The sequence below is a fragment of the Diabrotica undecimpunctata genome, chromosome 10, assembly GCF_040954645.1.
Source record: "Diabrotica undecimpunctata isolate CICGRU chromosome 10, icDiaUnde3, whole genome shotgun sequence".
Lineage (NCBI taxonomy): Eukaryota > Metazoa > Arthropoda > Insecta > Coleoptera > Chrysomelidae > Diabrotica > Diabrotica undecimpunctata.
The window spans coordinates 23,083,381-23,105,826 of NC_092812.1; the positions used below are offsets into that span (position 1 = coordinate 23,083,381).

General features: G+C 32.7%; 1 protein-coding gene across 3 annotated transcripts; it reads right to left on the reverse strand.

Moving 5' to 3' along the window:
* Positions 1–1,033: 1,033 nt before the first annotated feature.
* LOC140451919 (uncharacterized) lies at positions 1,034–21,486 on the reverse strand. 3 transcript variants are annotated; one of them, XR_011952105.1, is made up of 5 exons: positions 21,131–21,486; positions 20,549–20,825; positions 17,812–18,358; positions 3,447–16,763; positions 1,034–3,349 (listed from the first exon to the last, which is right to left on the reverse strand). XR_011952105.1 is itself a non-coding variant. In XM_072545884.1 (4 exons), exons 1-3 carry the CDS (start codon positions 21,402–21,404, stop codon positions 17,851–17,853), a joined length of 1,059 nt encoding a protein of 352 aa, XP_072401985.1. In that variant the 5' UTR covers positions 21,405–21,486; the 3' UTR covers positions 1,034–16,763; positions 17,816–17,850. The 3 variants fall into 3 exon arrangements, 2 of the variants coding, with proteins under 2 accessions (XP_072401985.1, XP_072401984.1); XM_072545884.1 differs by having other exon boundaries at positions 1,034–16,763; positions 17,816–18,358; XM_072545883.1 differs by having other exon boundaries at positions 1,034–16,763.
* Positions 21,487–22,446: the final 960 nt, after the last annotated feature.

Genomic DNA, 22,446 nt, shown 5'->3' on the forward strand with positions numbered 1-22,446 from the left:
GCTTCTCACGTACTTTGCCTTCTTTATTTGCGCAACACCGGATTCCTTAACACATTACAGCTGAAGGTTATAGAGTTTCCTTGTGACATTTCAACTCATCAAATATTTATTGGGAATACGATATTGTTGTGACCGAGGAGCAAAAAACAAATAGGCTCTAAATTAGCGTTTGGCACTTTATTATTAAATTGTAGAATACAAAACTGACTACGATCTAAAGAAAAAGAAGCGAAAAGCTTAAACAAGGTTAAAACTCTGGAACCAACTACGATTTAAGCTTCTACATAAGGAGCCAAGCTAACCTCTAATTCTATCATTTGGCGGGAACCATTTCTACTTCTGTCATATTTCTGAAAGCTAAGTTTACACGAAGTATTTCTTAAGATACTAAAGATCCAAGTCTTTTTGACCGCACTGGCAAAACATTAGCTTTATCTAAAGTTTTTTCCTCGACACTTTCACTAACTTTATCACTACTATCTGGTTCCTCATTACTCACACTGTTTCTCCTACGTTAATCATTGATCATCTAATATCGCCAATACAATCAGATACGATTAATTCAGGTGTTTTATTATCATAAAGAGGCGTCATAGGATCAGATCCTTCAAACTCATCTAAACTTAATTTATTCTTAACAGTTTGGTTTAAACCTCCTAACTTATTGAATTTTTCCTTTCAATATCTGATCGACATAACGCTTCCAAAATATATTTTCATTAACAATTTCACAAATATAATGCCTATCTCCTAAAACCTCATTTATAACTCCTACCCATTTCTAACGATGGCCACCAAAAATATGCTCGAGCGTTTGACTTTATTTTCCCTTCAAAAGAAATCCCTGTTCACTTCAAAGCTACTACTTTTATACTCTTTCGTTTGATACAGTCATCGTGTGAAACGCGTCTTAATTTTTAGTGTAAATATGGTCTGTAACTCTTGTAGACCAAATGAACTATTTTGCAAGTTACACGTTGTATTGGTGCAAACAACGATGTTCGTCAGTTTCAAGGTTACTAATTTCTTCACCGAACTAATAGCTTTCGCATCTGGCTTATGATCAACTGTGATAATAATTTTTATTAATTTAATAAGTTTTTCATTTTGCAGTGTAAAGTCAGAGTTTACAGTTCTTTTGTGAATATAATTGCTAAATTAGTAGGTTTTAAGTGACAACACATACCAGACATCATTGGAAGAACGGGGGATTCCAAGCACCCTCTCCTCCATTTAGGGGTGCCTGGGCTAAGGGCAATTACTTGGTTTTGTGTTTCCATTGTGATGTCTTGGAGAAAATTAATTGGTAGTGGTTTCCCGTTGACATATCCAATGATTTTTCTTCAGCGTTAGGTTTACTGTTGGGAATTAGGATATTTGGAAGAAGTATTGGGATACTTTTAAGTAGTAAACAAAGTGAATAATTTAGTTGTTTAAATGATTTAAACAAAGTTTTAATAGGGATAATAATTTATTTACTTCCCAAAACATCACAACTTTTGAAAGTTCAAATTTCATAAATATCTCTCCACACTGGCTGATACAATATATAGAAATAACTAAATAATAAAACATAACATAAAAAAGTAAACAAATGACCATTCCTATTAATATCGGTCCCACAGGATATGTGAATCAATTCTTGTTAAATGAATTTTGGACATATTCAATCACAGAAATATAGCTTATATATTGAAACTTTTACACCATAAATTAAATAAATAAAACAAATAAAGATGTTAAGTTCTAGTTGTATTTCACTACATTAAACTGATAAAATATTTTTATGGATTTAGGCATAATTTTTTAAAAATAAAAAATGGTTAAAACATATCTGAACTATATTAGAATTATTTAAGTTAGAGTTATTATATTATTTTTTAAATTGATCCTATCAATTTAACGTATGAAACTGACTAAATCTCTGAACATCCTTAAATACAAACTTGTACAAAGTATTAGCAAACAGTGGTGCAGCTTCACATGTATAATTTATATAATAAAATATACAAATTAAATAATTAAAAAAAGTCTAATTTTTTGCACTTACTTTTTCATAAGACAATGTTTGAAAAAAGATTTTCTAATATTCTAGCAAACAGTAATATATATTCTACAATTGCAAAGGTAGCCATTGCCACTCAAGTTGGAGTGAAACGGATGTCTTGGCTCCGCAACCTCAAAGAATAGTTTACCTAACTAGCTCTTCAGAGCAGAAGATAAGCAAAAGAAGACGACATCTTATTACCAACCCATATATTTATATTTAATAAGCCAATCGGCTTTAGTACGACTGGTTCATAACATAGGACTTCATAATTTAAGTTTGATGGAATTGTTTACATATTTAATGCTGCACTCGACCTTGAAACCTAGTTACATTCGCAATCAGACCTTGTGCACACTACCTCTCCAAATTCTACTATTAAAGTATAAATTAGCATCAAAACGCAGTGAGAGAGACTCCATTTCAACAGCCGCAACGATAAAGGTGTTCTGGACAAAGTAAGTGTGTCGAAACTGCGCGATACCGCGTGTAGTCAGGTTCAGAATGCATTTAGCGTGATAAACTACGGCAAACCGTCTTACTGTTTTAAACCTGACTACATAGTCGTAAACTACGCTCTCTCTCCAATGGCGCTACAGCTCAAATAGAGCTTTGGCCTCCTCCAACCTTGCCGGTCCTGCGCCGATCTTCTCCAGGTTCTCACGTCTAGCAAATTTTGCGCGTCCGCTGCCTCCTTTTCCGTGGTCTTCTTTTTGGTCTTGCGCTCTGCATTTTAATATCTAGGGCTCTTTTTGGCAATATTTCGGTCTCCATTCTCACTAAATGACCATCCTATCGAAGTCTCTACAGTTTAACGAATTCTGAGTTCGGTGCCACTTTGGACAGTTGGTAGAATTCTTATTTGTACCTGGATCTTCGCTACTCCGTTTTCGTTAATAGGTCCAAATATCTTCTTTAGAACTTTTCTTTCGAACACTTCCAGCTTTCGTTTTTTGTTTTCTGTCATCACCCATGTCTCGCATTTATAACATACTATCGGTCTGATAATCCTGATTTTCGATCTTCAATGTGTTTTTGGAGCGGAACACATGGGCGAGTATAAAGTAAGCTTTGTTTCCCTTTACTATTCTTCTTTTAATTTCTGGTTCTTCTGTTCCATCCGTGTTTAATACAAACTCCCAGATATGTGAAACTTTCTACAGTTTGAATATCGTCCTCTAATTCAACTGTGCGTCTGTTTCCTGCAGCTCTTGCCTCTGTTAGCTTTTTTGTCTTTTGAATATTTATTTCTCGTCCGGTCTCTTCTGCCCCTGTTTTTAATTGTGAATATATTTTTGCCGCCTCTTCTGTTCTGCGAGACATAATAAACCAATACAGATTGCCCCAATGCCATCGGCATAAGGGGCAATCTGTATTGGTTTATTTGTTAGGAGATTACCTCTTCCTATATTCAGCCTTATAACTTCGAAATTCAGGTTAAATAGTGTCGGTGCCAGCTCGTCTCCTTGCTTTAATCCTTTGACTATTGAAAAGTTTTCAGTGAGCTCATTTTGTACTCTGTCTGATGCTTTTATTAGTCGGATATATTTTTGGGACGTTAAAGCTATGCAATATTTGATATAACTTTTGTCTGTTGAGTCGTAGGCCTGATTGAAATCTATGAATATTTTGTGGACGTCAATGTCGTATTATCACGATTTGTTTCACTGGTAACGGTTCCTAGTCGGAAACCGGTTTGTTATTCCTCGACAATGTTTTCAGTTAGTTGTTGGAGTCGTTTGTTTAGTATGCAAGTAAAAACTTTGTGCACAAGAGGGTTATGCCGCGATAATTCAGTTTATCTCCTTTTTTATGGATTGGGCATATAATTCCAGTTTTCCAGTCACTAGGGATCTTTACATCATTCCAAATTTGATTCATAAGCATATGCATTTGTTCTACTAGGTATTCGCCACCTAATTTTTATAGCGCAGAGGGGACGTTGTCAGTACCTGGAGCCCATTGTCTCCCTCAATGTGATGCATGTCCATACTCTTCATTTTTTTGCGTCTATACAGCGTTCCACGTTAAGAAAATAACATTAGGCTTATGGAGATCAGTGTTGCCAAAACTCTCAGGCATGCGGTTTACTAGATTGTCGATATATTTTTCGAATTTCCATTTTCAATTAACATTTAACTGTAAAGTCAGAATAACAACTGAAGAACCACAAAGCCTTATTATCATTATGTAGTCTCAGAGAACGACATAAAATCGCTGACATACGTACACCGTATTATTTGAAGTTGCAATTAGTAATTAGATATATGCATTCCATTGCGGTCCGTTTATTTGCTTTTAAATTTTTAATAGCCGGCAAAGTGTATGATTTAACTAAGCAATATTTTCTACTGATTTCTATGATTCATGGTATATGATATTCTTACCGAAAAACAAATAAACTGTCGTTACTATAATTAAAATAAGATAAAATAAAATTATCTTTTGTAAATACTATTTATTTAATTAAAATCATTTTCCCTACTTTTCATCTCTTGTTTCGAATGGGCACTTTTGGTCAATTACGTTAAAAAACATTAAATTAATTCATGTCTATGAAAACGAAAATACAAATAATTATACAACCCTGAATCGTGCTTGTGTTCATCGTGGCATCGCTGCGCTTCTATCGTCCATAAGAAATACATGGCCCTATCTCCGCAATGTTATTTTCTTAACTTGGAACGCTCTATAGAAGAGTTTGGAAATGGGTTTTCCAGACTGATTTTATATCTTTTGGATCAATGGCTATTTGTCCTTCTTGATTTCTGCATAGATTTGTTCGGGGTTTGTATCCTTTTCTTGCATTTTCTGTATATTACCGTTCTTATATTTTCTTTTCTCTATTCGGCATATTTTATCGACCCTCCGTCTTGTTCTTTTTCTGGTTCTTCTTTACATATATTTCTTGCATTTTTGGTTTCGTCTTTGTATGGCCTTTTTACACTCGTCATTGAACCATTCTCTTTTTGTTTGTTTCTTTTTTTGCCTATGAACTTTCTTGCTGCGTCAATAACTTGTTTGTAATTGTAATTCCCATGTTCTTCGCTACATAGACTGCCTGTATTTGTCAGTGTTTGTGTTATTTCTGTCTCACAGTTCTGTCTGATATGTCTCAATTTTTGTATATCTACTTGTTCTGTTGTCTGTTCCTGTCTGTCCCTCCTGTTTCTCTGAATTCTGTATCTGTATTTTATTTGTACTAGGAGATGGTCAGACCAGCAGCATGCTCCTCTTCGACTCTTCACATTTTGTATGCTTGTTGTGGCTCTTTTGTCTATCAAGACTTGATAAATTTGGTTGGCGTTTGTTCCACCAGGCATAATCCATGTCGCTTTGTGTATGTCGCGGTCTGGAAAAAAAGTCGAGCTTATGATCATGTTTTTTCTACTGGAAAAGTTGATAAGTATATATATATATATATATATATATATATATATATATATATATATATATATATATATATATATATATATATATATATATATAAGCGGGGATCCTACAGCTTCTGCCGCTTCCCGCATTTCGATCGCCATCTTTTTCTATCTCTCCAGGTGTCTTCATCAATTGCTCTATCTTTCATGGTTTCCATAACACCTTGTATCCAAGACTTGGCTGGTCTTCCTCGTTTCCTTCTATTACTTGGATTGTATTCCATAGCTCTTTTTGGCCATCTGTTGTCGTCCATCCTCTGTACGTGTCCATACCATATTAACTGTCTAGTTTCTATTCTTTCAGAAGTTGATAAGTAATTCTCCATTTTCATTGAAATTTGATGGAGTGAATGTTTACCAATGGTTCCCAAGGAAAGTTCTTTGTTTATTTGAGCATTCATATCTCCTAGTACGCTCTTGGTGTCATTTCTCGGTGAGCTGTCGTATACTTCATATAGCTTTTCGTAAAAATCTTCAACTAGGCTAGGTTTCCTATGTATGACTCATCTTCAAAACGCTGAGCTAGATTTAGACAATGATAAGGAAAGCCTCCTATATCCCTATTTACTTATAAACTAGTCGTGAGCTGTTTCGCCGTGTGGAATTGTTCTGTTGACAACTATATATACTTATTAGGATTTTCCTGGATACAGAAAATAAAGTCACACATAGAGAAAGAATCGACGGACAATACACATGTTTTTTCATGGAAGCCATCTGTATAATCTTCCATTCTCTCATCATGCCCAGTCCAGGAATCTGGAAGCACGTACCAGCTTGTACAGTTCTAAAAGATAGGTACCATATATTTTTTGAGTCACTTGGTTGTCTCCAAAAATTGTTTGCCGCCTGCGATCTAATGAGTCGCATTACTGCCAAATATCGATGCTGTTCAGAATCAGAAGAGAATTCGAAAAACTACAAAAATATAAGAAATATATTGGAAGTAAACTTTTTTCGACACTCTCAGAACTGGTGGAGGAACACGCATACGGATATGAAAACTTCTACGAAGAAGAAATGAGATGCTACTCACAACAGAAAAATTCCAAAACAGTGCCTAAATCTACAAAAGGTATTCCAGTTTTCGAAATTCACCAGAAAAACTGAGAAGTACATACACTAATAGTAACTATAGAAAATTAGTGTCATTCCATTATATGAATAACTAGAATAAAATACAGTTTTTAGACCAGACAAACCAAAATATATTGTAGGACTTGACAGGAAAAAGTCTGCTGGGATTTTAATGGCCGTAAATATTCCTGATTAGACTGTAAAAGCCGACAACAGATTTTCTGTTCGTGATGCGACAAATTAAATGTATTAACGAAACAATGTAGCCCTCAGGATCTCTGGGATATAAACAAGAAAGTCCGATATACACACAAAGAAAAATAAAGAACCAAAAGCGAGATATCACTAGCCATAAGGTCCCATTTAAAATTATCGGCCACAGTAGCTCTTTAACGTCATGTGTTATAACTAGTTGAGAACCCTACGTCCGTTTATTTCCTCCCTCTAAATTTGACTATTATAAGTTAACTGTTCAAAAGATACGAGGGGGAGGGGACTTTTTGGCTAGCACTGTATAAATTCTTCACCAACGTTTTAATGTCATGTATTTGTTTCTGAACAATCTGAAATCAAACTGCCAAGGTAAGAGTTGACAACCAGTACACCCAAAATATCAAAATGCAGAGAGGAGTCCGCCAGGGTTGCGTGCTGTCCCCACTACTTTTCAATGTCTACAGTAAAGCGGTATTTCAAAAGGCGCTCTCAGACTCAATAGAAGGTATATCTATCAATGAAGAAGTTTTGAATAACTTACGTTTTGCAGACGATACAGTAATAATGACGGATAACAACAATGATTTACAGAACGTAATGCAACGCCTTAATGAACGCTGTCATGAGTACGGACTGAAGATAAATTTAAAGAAAACTAAATGCATGATCATGACTAAATCTGCACATGCAAATATCCAATTGACTATTGAAGATACTGCAATTGCGAGTGTTAATAACTATAAATACTTGGGAACATGGATAACATCAGATGTAGACCAAACCAAAGAAATTAAGACACGCATTGAAATAGCACGAGCATCATTCATTAAACTTAAAAAGTTTCTTTGTTGTCGGGATATAAGGTTAGAACTACGCCTGAGAATGCTTCGATGTTACGTGTTCTCTATTCTTCTTTATGGCTTGGAAGCGTGGACACTAAAACAAGTCCATCTGAATAAGTTGGCCGCCTTTGAATTTTGGTGTTACAGAAGAATCCTACGAATATCATGGATTCAAAGAATGTCAAACGTGAAAGTAACTAGAAGAATAGGAAATGAGGCGGAAATAATATTAACTATCAAAAGACGAAAACTTAGGACATGTGATGAGAGGGAAAAAATACGCATTACTACAACTTATTATGCAAGGCAAAATCCGAGGAAAGCGAAATGTGGGAAGACGAAGAATATCCTGGCTTAAGAACTTAAGGGGATGGTTTGAATGCAGTAGTGCAGAACTTTTTAGAGCGGCAGTCAACAGAGTCCGCATAGCCATGATGATTTCCAACATTCGATAGAAGATGGAACTTAAAGATGAAGAAATTTGTTTCTGATTCTAAACCAAAAACAGAACCTACAGGCTTTGATCTGTTTCCAGATCTTCTTCAAAGATCTTTTAAAGTAGACGTTTTGTGGGTATGTTGAATTAATCACAATTTTTGCTTGCAAGAGGCCAAAATCAAAATGAACTATGTCTCTAAAGTCGTCAATGACACCTTTGCAAAAATCGAATAAACTGTAACTGAATTTCGTGTTATGTAAATATCAATTCATTTGATTAGAAAACAACATAATTAAAACTCAGCTAAGCTAATATGGAAAAAAAATTAGTACGAGTTAAACAAGTTAACCTTTTGATATCAAACTGTCAAATGCAAATAAAAAATGAACATAACACACAAGCTCCATTTGTGAGTATTGACTTACATTCAAGTCAAGATTAAATGCTTGATGTGTCATAAACTTGCTCTAATTTGTAAAAAAATTTGATTTTAATAAAATAATGTTCACCTACATATACATTTTCTACGATCACTGGATAATAAATTCATTATTAAAAAATTACATCACACAATAAAATTTTTTTATTCCTACAATTGCAACTCTGTATACCAAAATAGTTCTGGCACTTCGAAAATAGTTGTGAGTTGCTAAAAGTAGAAAATATAAGGAATATATATATAGGGACAAGCAGAAGATATCGTTGCTTCTAGTGATGTAATTATTATAGTATTGTCAAATAGAAGTCGCATGAAAAATTTTTGTAATTTACTAAAGAAGCTAATTCATGTCGACCTTTAGTAATCTACAAAAGTTCGTTGTTAATCTACATTTAGACATGCAGCTTCATTTATTTAACATAATATTTTTTAGACTGACGTTTATTTTTTTACCTTCTATAGAGAATAAGGTGCACTAGAAGCAACCAAATGCCACATTTGCATGAACAGCATGAAATAGTCAACACAAATAGTAACCAATTCAGTACTGAAAAAAAGGATATTCAAACGGGATGATGTTAATAAAGTTTTGTTACGTGTGTAGAAACATCCACATTCAAGAAAAATTATACAGATTATACATAATTTGAGATTTCATTATAGGCCAATTAAGCTAGTTTTTTACTCGACACAACTGTAGAGAGGAGTTTGACAGTTGAAATGTATAGTATGAGATATAATACAAAGACTCTCATCTAGGGATTCATCAATTTTTTAGTGGCACTATTCTTAAATTAACAATCAAAACGTCAAACTCATTATTGCGCTTATAACTAAAAAACTTGTCTCTTTAGAGATTTGACGCCAACAGACAACTTTTTCAGAAAAAAAGATCCACAAAATGAGATATGCTAAATTAAAATCGGTTAAAAAATTTGTTTAAATGTACCTGAACTTGAACTCCACAAATGATTACATTCAGGAGATCAAAATCAGAATAGAAAAGGCTAGAGCAAATTTCAACAAAATGAGAAGAGTGCTATGTACAAGTGATTTAAAATTGGAACTAAGAGTTAGGTTAGCGAGGTGCTATGTTTTTTCGACTTTGTTTTATGGAATGGAATCTTGGACCTTGAATGCGACATCAATGAAAAAAACTGGAATCATTCGAGCTGTGGGTGTATAGAAGAATTCTGAAAATATCGTGTACAAAACATAACAAAATATGTTAAAAAAAAACATGTGTTTTGTATAAAATAAAAAAAACACGTTTTTTTTTCAACCCTGCTTATAAACATTTACAATAACTCATTTTGACTCTTCTTTTTAACTTTGCTTTCACAACATCTTAAGGGTTTAATTTTCTATTGGATCTAAGCGTAACAATCAAATGTATTGATCTATCTAAAAGCTGGTGAGTTAAGTAGACACTTGTATAAAAATTGTCTGTGTAGTATAGTATTCTAACCGAATCCATCCATCAATGACATAACAACTGAAGATGACGCTGAAGTACCCTACTCTGTAATGTCTTTTCCACAGTAAACTCTCAGGCTGAAGGTGTAGCCATTTTCTGTACATAATTTGTAGAGTTTTATGCCGAACTTATGTTTCTTATTTTTGATATATTGCCTGAAGACCAGCTGCCCAAGAAATGGTACCAGGGTCTCATCAATACATACATTTTTTTTGGAATATTAGCAGTTTAAAATCGGTCCAACAAACGATCGATTTGAGGTTGAATTTTGAAAAGTCGATCACCTCTTGGGCACTCAATATAGTTAGAAAAATGTAATGAACTAATAATGAAACGGTGTCAGTTGAAATACCAGGATTTAGTGCATTGAAATGAAATACCTTTAGAGTTTGTCCCGTTACAGCAGTCCATGTAAGCTGAAATTCAGCAGCAGTGACTGTTCTACACCTTTATCTTCAAATGCTTCATAACTATGTTGAAACACTACACCATTTATAATTTCATCTACGTGGCTTGTAGATTGTTCTGCACTTTTACATTTTAACTTTTTTGCAATCGGTCTTTCTTTTTCACAATCTTCCGAGTCTGACGAAGCCGAAATATAATCGTCTTCAGAATTGTCACTTTCGAATGCCACCTACTTCCTCATCACTCATATCAATGAACTCATACTGTTCTTCGACAGTATTGAATTTTTTCGCCGTACTACCAGATACAAAGGTCAATACGTTACAGATTCGAGTAACACTTTGACGGTAACGATATCTTTACATAAAATAAATGACAAGCTGTTACTGTAATAAATGACCCGTACGGTTACCGTGAAGAGTGAATCATCGGCTACACACCTGTTGGCCTTAGCGCTGAGTTAAATACAATTCACAACCGTAAATGAAGAAAAAAACATTTTTTTTAAGAGTTAATGTTAAATTATCATTATTATAGTGCATTTTTTGAATAATTTAATAAAAAAAAGACATGGAGCCTGAAATAAAAAAAATTAACGTGGCGGTTAATGTGTTAATGTTGTTAATTAACGTAATAGTGATTTAAGAAAAGGGCCATCTTGGTCCCTAAGAGCCGTAAGACCTTTTTTAAAAGTGGTGTTCGCTCAACCAGCTTTCCGAATAATCCATTCAGTCAAATAATCTGGACCAGCCTTAAATATAATAAACCGATCTGGCCGATCTTCTGTACATAATTCAAACATGATAAGACCCTCAAATTCAGGTACATTTAAACAAATTTTAATAAATAATAAAAAAGTTATTAACAATATTCAAAAACAGCGAAAATATTTCCACTAAAAAATTGATGAATCCCTAGATGAGAGTCTTTTTGTAATATCTCATAGAACACATTTCAACTTTCAAACCCGTCTATCAGTTGTGACGAAAAAAGTTTATTTGGTTGGTCTATTAGAGAAACATATAAAGTAATCCAGTCTAGAAATGACAAAATAACTAATTTCACGGGAAAATTCTAATGAAAAATATGTACCGGTCAGATCGGCCCTGTTATTTATAAATAAAGGTCAATGTAGTTTTTTGCATTATTTAATAAATGTTAATAATTTTTGCAATAAAGACCGTCAATGACCTATAAACCCTTAATAGTAAGGCCATTATGTGTCTATATAAGTTGGCAAAATTTCAAACAGGTAGGTTTGATACTTAAAGAGGTATGGTTAACCCTCCATCACTCGTACCGTTAGAAAAAATCTAACATTTTTAAATATTTCACCATAATTTTCGAAATATTGCTTCTTTTGGGTTCTGCAACCAGGAATACTCCTATGAAGACTCGTATAAGACTATTTTAAATAATGGTGGGAGTACCTATTATCTTATAGTCGGCAGCAGTTGTTGTTAGTTAGTCGGAGCGTTAGAAAAAATCTAACTACGCGAGTATTGGCGTGTGTTGATTTTTAGAGAGATCACTTAAGAAAAGTTATATTATCATATAAGGTAAGATTTTTAGTGAAATACCTATAGATTGTTGAACATCCGTTATTATAAGCGTTATTTTGGTTTATTGCAGGTAAATATGGACAAGAAAATGGAAAACCAGTTACTAAAATGGTATGAAGAGATAGACAGCGATGTGGAACCACTAGAGTCTGATAAGGACTTAAGTAATGTTCGTTCTGAACACAGTATCCACAATACAAATTCTGAGCAGTCCATACAATATCTACCCAGTGATCCTGAAGATGCTATGGAAGAAAGCGGCCAAGATGATGGTTATCCAAGATTTTATGGCAAAGATAAAACACCATGATTGAAACATAAGAAACACACTCCCAAAGGTAAGACCAAAGCTTGTAATATTGTTACGAACTTACCTGGGGTAAAAGCAAAAGGCGCTAAAACCATATTAGAATGCTGGAAATTGTTTTTCTCGGATGCTATGATCAATAATACTGTAAAATATACAAATCAAAAACTGGATATGATGAGAGTTTTTATACTCGCCCTAGGGATTATCCTGCTGTTGACTAAGAGGAAATGCAAGTATTTATCGGACTTTTGTTCCTTGCTGGGGTAAAGAGAGCACAACATTTAAATACTGATGGACTCTGGAAATTAGATGGCACAGCTCCACATATTTTTGCAGCTACTATGTCCAAGAAAAGATTTCACCAAATAATTCAAGCTGTAAGATTTGACGACGCCACTAAGAGGCAAGAAAATTCGGCAGTTGATTATCTTGCACCCAATCGAGAAATATATGAAATGTTTGTCGCTAACTGTTTATCTGAAGGACCATATCAACTACCTAACGATGCATCTAGTGTAGTAAAAAGACTTATACGACCCTTAAGTGGAACCGGTCGAAATGTAACTACAGATAATTACTTTTCCTCTGTACCCTTAGCCAACTCTTTATTGAATGATCATTGCTTGACAACGATAGGTACTTTGCGTGAAAACAAACAACAAATTCCCCCTGAGTTGACAAACGTAAAAGGAAGACCTTTATGTAGTAGCATGTTTGCATATGGTGACGATGGAAACAAGTGTGTACTTGTATCATATTTGCAAAAAAAAATAAGAATGTACTACTACTTTAACACTACACAGCGATGGTTTCATTGATGAAAACACCAAAGAGCATACCATGAAGCCAGAGATTATTACTGATTACAACCTCACAAAAGGCGGAGTGGATGTTGTTGATAAAATGAAGGCAGAATACTCGGTGACTCGATTTAGCAATCGCTGGCCGTTTACTGTTTTTTGTAGCCTACTAAATATTTCAACTATAAACAGGATCCGAAATATAACCAGAGAAAAGCCATCAGTTTCTCAAGGGGCAACTCCAACTATAAAACCAAGATGTTCTTTCTGCCCTAAAAGGAAGAAAAGGTTTACCTAAAATGATTGTACTAACTGTAAGTTGCCGATATGTAAAGAGCACACTGTTTTAACAAATTTTACTTGCCACCACTGCCTAGAAGAGGAAGAAATCTAATTTTATGCGTAATGCGTACATTTTTTTTTGAATAAATCCCCTTATTTGTTTTGTTCTAGGGTAATGTGTATATTTTTTTAGTTTACCTAGTAGTTTTTTTGCAGTTTTGTTTTAAAAAAATATAAGTTTATCGTTTTTTGTGAGTTAATAGCCAATAAACTTAACCAATAAGTACTAATGACTCATTTATTTGACCTATACCCATATGTTAGATAAAATCTAACACGCGAGTGATGGTGTAATTTTTTGAGGTGCGAGTGATGGAGGGTTACAATGTAAATACTTATTGCTGCCTATATTAGGCTTCTACAGATATTTAACAAAGAGCAATGGATTCTTGAACATTAAAACTACAAAGAAAAGTGAAAAAAATATATTAATACATTTATTATTTTTGATTCGTTGTTACAGATTGCTACTGCATATACCCTTTTCCTAGATAGAACATTGTGTTATTGTTTTTTTTTAAGAAAAATTTGTGCTGTGTTCGAAATTTTTCTGATGGGTGGTAGCTATTTTTCCAATACACGTAATTTTTTCTTAAAAGTGTAAATCAAATGTCTATCTTTATTAATAATGACAGGAGTAGATAGAACTCAATAATTTGTTTAGATATACCCTAAAAAATTACAAAGTTATTCTATTTATTTATTGCAAAAAACGTCACTTTTTAACAGCTCATTTAAAGACTTTTTGTAAAAATAATGTCGTCTTCACTTTTCTTTGTAGTATTAATATTAAGAATCCATTGTTCTTTGTTAAATAACTGTAGAAGCATACCATCAACAGCAATAAGTGTTTAAAACTTTTGTTATTTGGGATAAATAACTTCTTAACTAACAATACAATTTGTCTTAAATTTTGCACGCTTATATAGACACATAATATCCTTACTATCCAGGGCTTATATGTTACTTACGGTCTTACTGCAAAAATTATTAACATTTATTAAATAGTGCAAAAAATGGCTCTTCTGCAATGATCTCAGCAAATATTGCAGTCATTTCAATTGAAGATAGTTTTGTGTAAAAAGAACCTGTTTTCAGGTTTTAATTAAATACTTCGCGTAATTAATGATCATAGAAAAGTACAATATACTCACAAGTAATAGTCATTACTCCTTGGTGGAATTACTTCACCTACAGAGTAATATCCACCATTACTATCTCTTTGAATATTATAGTATAAACTGTCACCCAAATGTAAATAAATAAGCATAATAATAAAAACGTTATATCACTATTCCAGGTACTGAATAAATACAGCACTTGGGCTATCCTAATTAAACAAATATAAATCTAACATTTAAACAGTTTAGGTCATTGTCTCTGTGCAAATAACTACAAGACAATACATACAAATATATAAATATGTTTTATAAAGTTGATGTATAGGAGTTATCACTATATATTTAGCATTTATTTCATAATCCGTATCAGGTTTTAATGAAATGCTGGATTTTAACGACAACCAAATAGTTGTTCAAATGGAAAAATATCAACAATATTAATTTCGGCATTTCTAGGCAAGATATTTGGTAGATGCAGACATCCCGACATACCAATGTCTTTTACACTCTTCTCAGACAAAGTAGTTTTGATTTTCTGGTAAAAGACAACAAAAAAATCAAAGAAATTGGTCTACATAAGCATAATTGAAGACGTTTTTGTGTATTTATGAAATATAGTTAAATCTAACAAATACTTCTTTGATAAACACCTCTTTTGATATTATGTATGTATAATCTTTTTGGTACAATAAAGAATGGAATGGGATAACACTTTTAGCACTTTGGCTACTGGATATAAATTTGAAGTTTTTGTCAGAAACTTGAATTACATTTTGGTGAAATTCAAAATATTTAATACTAAAAACATTCAGTGAAAGTTAATATAAATAGTAATTATGTTCTTACAAACTGTGTGTACCATTGTTAGACACAATGTTTATTTTTTTGCTTGACAGTAATGAGTGTAAAAAAAGCAGTTGGTACACAAGAACTTCTTACAGCATGCTAGACAAGATGATTTAACACGTGTTGTTTCTTTTATAGCAGTTACGTCCATTTCTATTACTATTAATTGTATAACACCTTGTACAACGACCTCTGTTCCACTTCAGAAAGTTTGTGATTTCTTTCTTGGTTAACACGACAATCATCCAAATTTTCATCTGAAGATTTTGACCACGAAAAATTTCTGAGGCGATTTCTTCTCTAAATTTAGTGACGTTTACTGATAAGTAGATGAGTAGGCTTGAAATATATGAGAACGTTGTGGACATCAATGTCATTCCCAAGATTTGTTTAGAGTTTGTTTCACTGTAAATTAGCTTTAGATCTTCCTTGTCGGAAACTAAAAATATTTTCAGTTAGTTGTTGGAGTCGATTGTTTAGTATGTAAGTAAAAACTTCGTGTGTTGTATACAAGAGGGTTATGCCGCGATAATTTTCGCATTTCAGTTTATGCCCTTTTTTTATATATTGGGTATATAATCCCTGTTTTCCAGTTGATCTTTTCACCATTCCAAATCTTGTGTATAAGCATATGCATTTATCCTACTAGGTGTTCGTCACCTAATTTATATAGCTCAGAAGGTACCTTGTCAATACCTGCAGCCTTGTTATTCTTTTGTCCCCCTATCGCTTGTTTTATCTACATATATTTTTGGGGTCTCCCTCAATGTGATTCATCTCCATATGCTCTTCATTTTCTTGCATCCCTAGGAGAGTTTGGAAATAGGTTTTCCAGACTGATTTTATTTCTTTTGGATCACTGGTTATTTGTCCATCTTGATTTGTGCATAGATTTGTATCCTTCTCTTAAATTGCATAGATATCGATATGATTCCGTTATATTGTTGCTTTAGAGATTTTCTTCCAGTATAGTGAATAACCATTATGGTCGTAATATGCCATCTGGTCAAGGAGTCTCAAACTACTCCATCAGAATTTAGAAGTAAGTTATAGGAGCCTAGATGCGCATTTAAAAACATCAGAACTGTGTTCACCAAATGTACACACAGCTTGAAACATTAACACTTCATGTGACCAAGTATGACACACACAGTTTCTGGTAAACATCAACTGTGTACCAGAAATGGTACACACAGTAGCCAAAGTGTTGGGATAGAAATTTTAAATATACATATATATGATAACCCCTATACATAAAAAATAGGATGAAAATTTTGGATAACATGTCAGGAAACTCGACTCAATGGATCACAAAATTTTTTATCTATGCTAGTATAATACAACAAATTGCTTACGATACAATGAATTAGTCTTTAATCTTCGAGGCTGTCTTTGGAGGTCATGAACTACGACAATAAAAACAAAATTTAATAGAGTTAATAGAAATAATTTTGTATTAACATAAAAATGAATAGAATGCACTGGAAATGTGTTTTTATGATGTTTAGGTAAATGCATAAACAGTACATTCTATGAAATAGGTAATAAATAGTAAACAGACGAACACACAGATCCACATGTATACACACATACACAGTGTGGACAAAAAATAATGTAATTAGTCTACATTTTAAATTCTGTTTTCCAAAAATAAAATTCTAATAGTTTTTTCTCACCATAAAATTAAATGATGTCAATTAGAAAAATACTGGGTGAACAATTACCGGATTCCACAATTATTTTGTGATTAGAAACTGTGTCTAAAATATGCCCCAAATATATCCGTAACACATTTCTGTGTTTCAGGATTCCATAAGTATGTATAACACAGTGTGTTTGAAGGCCATGTTGCCATATTTGTTAAAGGAATTTAAAAGTTGATGTGTCTCTGCGTTTTTTATAATTTTCTAATACATAAGGACACAAACAATTTTATTTCAGAACTGGTTTCAACACTGTATAATTTCAACATGATACCCTTTAATACTCATAATAAACTCAACATGATGCCACAATGAAGTGTGTAAATTCAATCTGCCTAATCCTGATTTCTGGCAACATAGGCAGAATTGACATTATACATTTTTTATTTAAGCTCTATTCAGTTTTATCTAGCAAAAAATACTTATCCAAAGCACATGACGACAAAGGGTATTTATAGTTATTTAGATAATAAAGACTATTAAAACAAAGAAGATATTGAGGTATAAAATTGTAGTAACATGTGTAAGTTACCACAATTTATGAAGTTACAATAATATAGGGATATGTTACACATGTTACCACAAATATAGCTACACACACACACACACATACACAGAGACATGTATATATATATTTATATATATACATATATATATATACATATATATTATATATATATATATATATATATATATATATATATATATATATATATATATATAATTATATTGGACTTTCATATATACTTACATACTTTTTTGAGTGTTTCTGCAGCTGAAGGATTGACAACTAAATCCTATAATTAATGCTGTTTTTTAATTCTACTAGAGCCATAGCTCCTTCTATTTCATCACTTGAAATCTCTTTACTTTTTCCACCTTGAACACAAACTAATACAGAGGGGCGATCCTGTTTTTCATTAAAGGTATGTGCTGTTTCACACCTCCTCTCAGGTTCAGGATAAGTCTCATCTCCCCAATTTATTGGTGAGGCTAAATCTATAGTTGATTCCCAGAGATTCTGGTTCTGCACAGCTTCTCTTAACCAACGTTTTTTAGGCAATTCTGAAGGTGTTCTTTTTGGCGAAGAGTGTAATTCTTGTCCTAAACTACTGGCATTAAAACTATACTCTGTATCAGACTTTGGTGAGTTTTCAATATCATCCATTAAACTGGATTTTGAGCTACTGGAAAAGAAGGAGGATCTTTCTAAACAACAAGCTGAGTCATCTTGCTGAAACATGGATTTTTTTGGTGTTGTGTCAAAATTTTCTTTCGCACTAGAAGATGTATTTCTTCTGCAATAAAAAAGTAATCTCATTAATTACATATTTCAAAAGTACTTTCAGAAAAACTTTTTTTATCCTAACTTACTATATATAAATTTTAACCTATTAACTCATTTTCAGTTAAATTTTACTGCTCAAAACGTAAATAATGAGATCCAATAGGAATACACAAACTAACTAACTAACTCTGCAATAAACAAACAACACTTTTGGGTTTTTCCTGAATTTTTCTAAAGTGTCCAAAAATCATTGACAAACATCCTCTCTGGCATGCTTCTGATCAGCTGAAATAATGAGAACTGTCTTTCAGTTAATTTTTTCATAGCTAAAACATTGGATATAATGAAAACCCTGTTTCCCACCATTTGACACAAAGACCCTTAGATCTTTTCCAATGATATTGTGCACTTTTCTAATATTTTCTTCTGCTGACAGGAATTGAGGGGCATCCGCTATGTTTATCTTTACAGGTTTTTCTTCCATACTTAATCTTATGACACCATTCAGGCCACCAGACCAATTCAGGCCTGAATTGGACAATGATAATTATGAAGTGGTGGTATTCCTTGATTTAAAGAGCTTTTGATACTATTTATCATAATTTACTTCTCACTAAATTAGAAAGCTATAGTGTTGGAGGAAATGTTCTTGAAAGGTTTAAAGATTACTAATTGGATAGAAAGCAACAAGTGAGGATTGATGATATTATTTCTTTTGAAATTGGTGTTAATATCGAGGTACCTCAAGGTAGTGTCTTAGGACTCCTTTTGTTCATATTGTATTTAAATGATATAAAATTGTTTGTTAAATGTGATTTCTTTAATTTGTATGCAGATGACACCCTACTTGCATGTTTTCATTCAAACTTGGAAAATGCTGTATCTAGAATGAATTCAGCATTACAGTCTGTTAATAAATATTTAAAGATCAACAAACTATTAACTGTTTTAAAGATGAAGGCTATGATAATAACTACTAAATATAAATACTCAAATATTGATATAACTACTATTAATCTTCAATTTGACAATGATAAAATAGAAATCATCACAACAATTAAGTATCTTGGTTTTCAATTGGATAATTTATTGTCTTTTATGATTGTAATTATATATAAAAGAAGATTTTTAACATGTTGCCCGTCGTAGAGGATTTTGTAATACTTTCCGTTCACGCCATAGTCACAGAGACGGCATCACAGTAACATTAAAATTCTCTGTCAAATAGACCTCGCTGGCGTGCAGAGCAATTTTTTTCTCGGTCAGATAGATAGAGATGGCAGGCAACATGTTAAAAAATGTATATGTTTTTTCAAGAATATCTAAAAATTTGTTAAATTTAACTAAAATTACAGTTATTCAACATACACGATGTAATTATTCAACCTCACTTCGATTTTTGCTCATCAGTTATTTTTTATTCAATTTAAATCGTGATTTTATTATGCTGTGATTTATTATGCGGAATTGTGATATTCACAATTACCCTACTCGAGGTAATTGCAATTTACACATTCTGAAAACAACAAGGACAGCTTCAAGAAAATCTTTGTTGTTTAAGGGTTTTGATCTTTTAATAAGCTTCCTCAAACAGTTCAAAGTTGTTTATCAGTAGTAGCACCAATAGTTAGGTAGTTGTTTCTTATTCATGTTTTTATGGATATTGATTTGTATGTTTTATATTTTTAACGACTGTAAGTACTATACTTAAAGTGTAATTGTGTATATTAATGACTTCCCTATTTTTGAATAAATAAACATTTTCATGACACCATCTTTTCACTACATATTAAGACACAGTAACAGATAACTGCTTTTTCAAAAAATATTAATTTACATACCTTTGTTCTTTTGTATCCATATTAACACTGACACACACCTCAGCTGATGGGCTTACATGCTGTAATGTCACTGACACAAACTGGAACTTGCTAATCCAGGGGGTCAACATATATGTACATCATGTAGCTTTTTATTAAGTATAAATTTAAAGTTCTACCTAACTTGGAACTAGGTCAGAGGTGGACCATAGGGATACAACCTCATACATGGTCTCAAAATATATACAATCAACTCGTTAGTAATCACAGATATAGGTAATTATATAAATTTGAGATCTTATTAATTTTATGCACTGTTTAAATATATATTTATTGTGAATGTGTTTTTTAGATAATAAAGTAAAATGTAATGTACTTACTTATCCCATTGTAGCAACCATTCTTTTACTTCTGCATTATGAGTTTCATCATACTTTTTATTAAGATTAGGTTCAGGTTTAGCATTCAGCCTTTTAAGAGAGTAGTCTGGATGATCTTGACAGTGGCGATTGGCATGTGTAAATGTTTTAGTACAGTTAGGAGCTGCACAGATAAACGGTTTTTCACCTGTATGCAACCTTTGGTGAGTTTTTAGTTGTCCTGACTGGGCAAATTTTCTTGTGCAACGAGGGTAGTCACATCTATAAGGCCGTTCCCCTTAAAAAATGTTCATTAAAAAATTTTTAAACATATATATATTTATATGTTTATATATTTATTGTTTCATTTAAATGGACAATATATTGAATTAAAATAATATTTATTTTTAAGCACCTAATTCTTTTCAATTTTTTGGTTACATGTTCATACACCTGTTTTTAGTATAGATGATCAGAGGATCATACATACTTATTTCATTGATTTACAATTTAAAAAGATCTAGCGGTAAATTTGACCTAGCTGCAGACATTTAAACATGGAGTATGAAAGTAAGTAGGTATTTAAAGTTCATTTGCCCCTACCTGTATGGGTCCTAAGGTGGGCTTGTAAAGACTTTTCCCTAGGAAAAACTCTTCCACAGTATTTACATTTAATTGAACTAGGAGAAGTGGATCCCTCCAAAATCAGGGTATTTAATAAATCAGCATTGGGTCTACCTCGTCTTGTTTCTGCTAAAGCACTTCCTTTGTCTACTGAGTTCGGGCATTTTACTTTTAATATTCGATCGTCGGGAGTTAATTTTATACCGCTGTCCTCTCTAGTTCTCAACTTATTTCTTTTCGGTGTTTGAAACATAGTTTTAAGTTATGCATTCAACTTTTAACTTAATTTATTAAGAACTATCACAACCAACGTCCACAACAAGCCAATCAAAACAAACATGCACCAAATCATATGCAGATGTCGCTACAAAATGGAGGGAATTGGTGTTACGTCAAATTTGAATATTTCTGCAGATATTGCCGTTTTATTTTATTATAGTGTAAATATTTATGTGTATATATAGCTGTTGTGTTTAAAGTAAAAAATATTTCGCTAAAATGTATATTTTATACAATATATAAAATGTAGGCTTACATTTTATATTATTGAGTTTCAAATTTTCTCCGAAAGAGGATGAGGTACCCAATGAACATTACAGTGTTGCGCAATTTTCAATAAATGACGAATTTCGCTTAGAAACGTGCTTTTGATTATTTTCAAAGGTTACTGTAATATAAATAAAACATTCATAAAGTGACCGACTTGGAGACGATTATGTGTGGAAATGTAAATTATGATGAAGATACACGTCTATCCAGCATAATTCTTTTTTTACCAAGGGTCACCTAAGCCCAGAACAAATAATAATCACAGTAATTAATAGGTTTAGCCCAAACCACAAACAAAATATTGTCTGTAGTCTGTACTATCTGATTTCACTTAGTTTGAATTTTAATGTCAATATGTATTTGATGTTTCCTTTAAATTTTGTACGTTACTTTAAGAAAATATTGAAACTCTGGCAACACTGTAACTATGAGCTGTAAGTTGCCTACTTTTGGCACAACTCGGCGATAGAAACTGTAAACCAGCCATTGTATAATCAGTTTATTAGAGTAAATGCGTAGTTACAATAAATACCTTCATATGAAAAAAAAAAAAATGATTTTAACCATATAAATATGAAAGTTGCGGCGAAGCTGCAGCTGGGTAGAACACTTTGACAAGCTGCTAAATTTATAGGATATCAACAACAAAAACTTAATAAATAATGTGCAGGCGGTAGGAGGGCAGGACGGCAGGAAATTAATGACATACTTATTGTAGACCCATAAAATTAAAATCCGGAAATGAA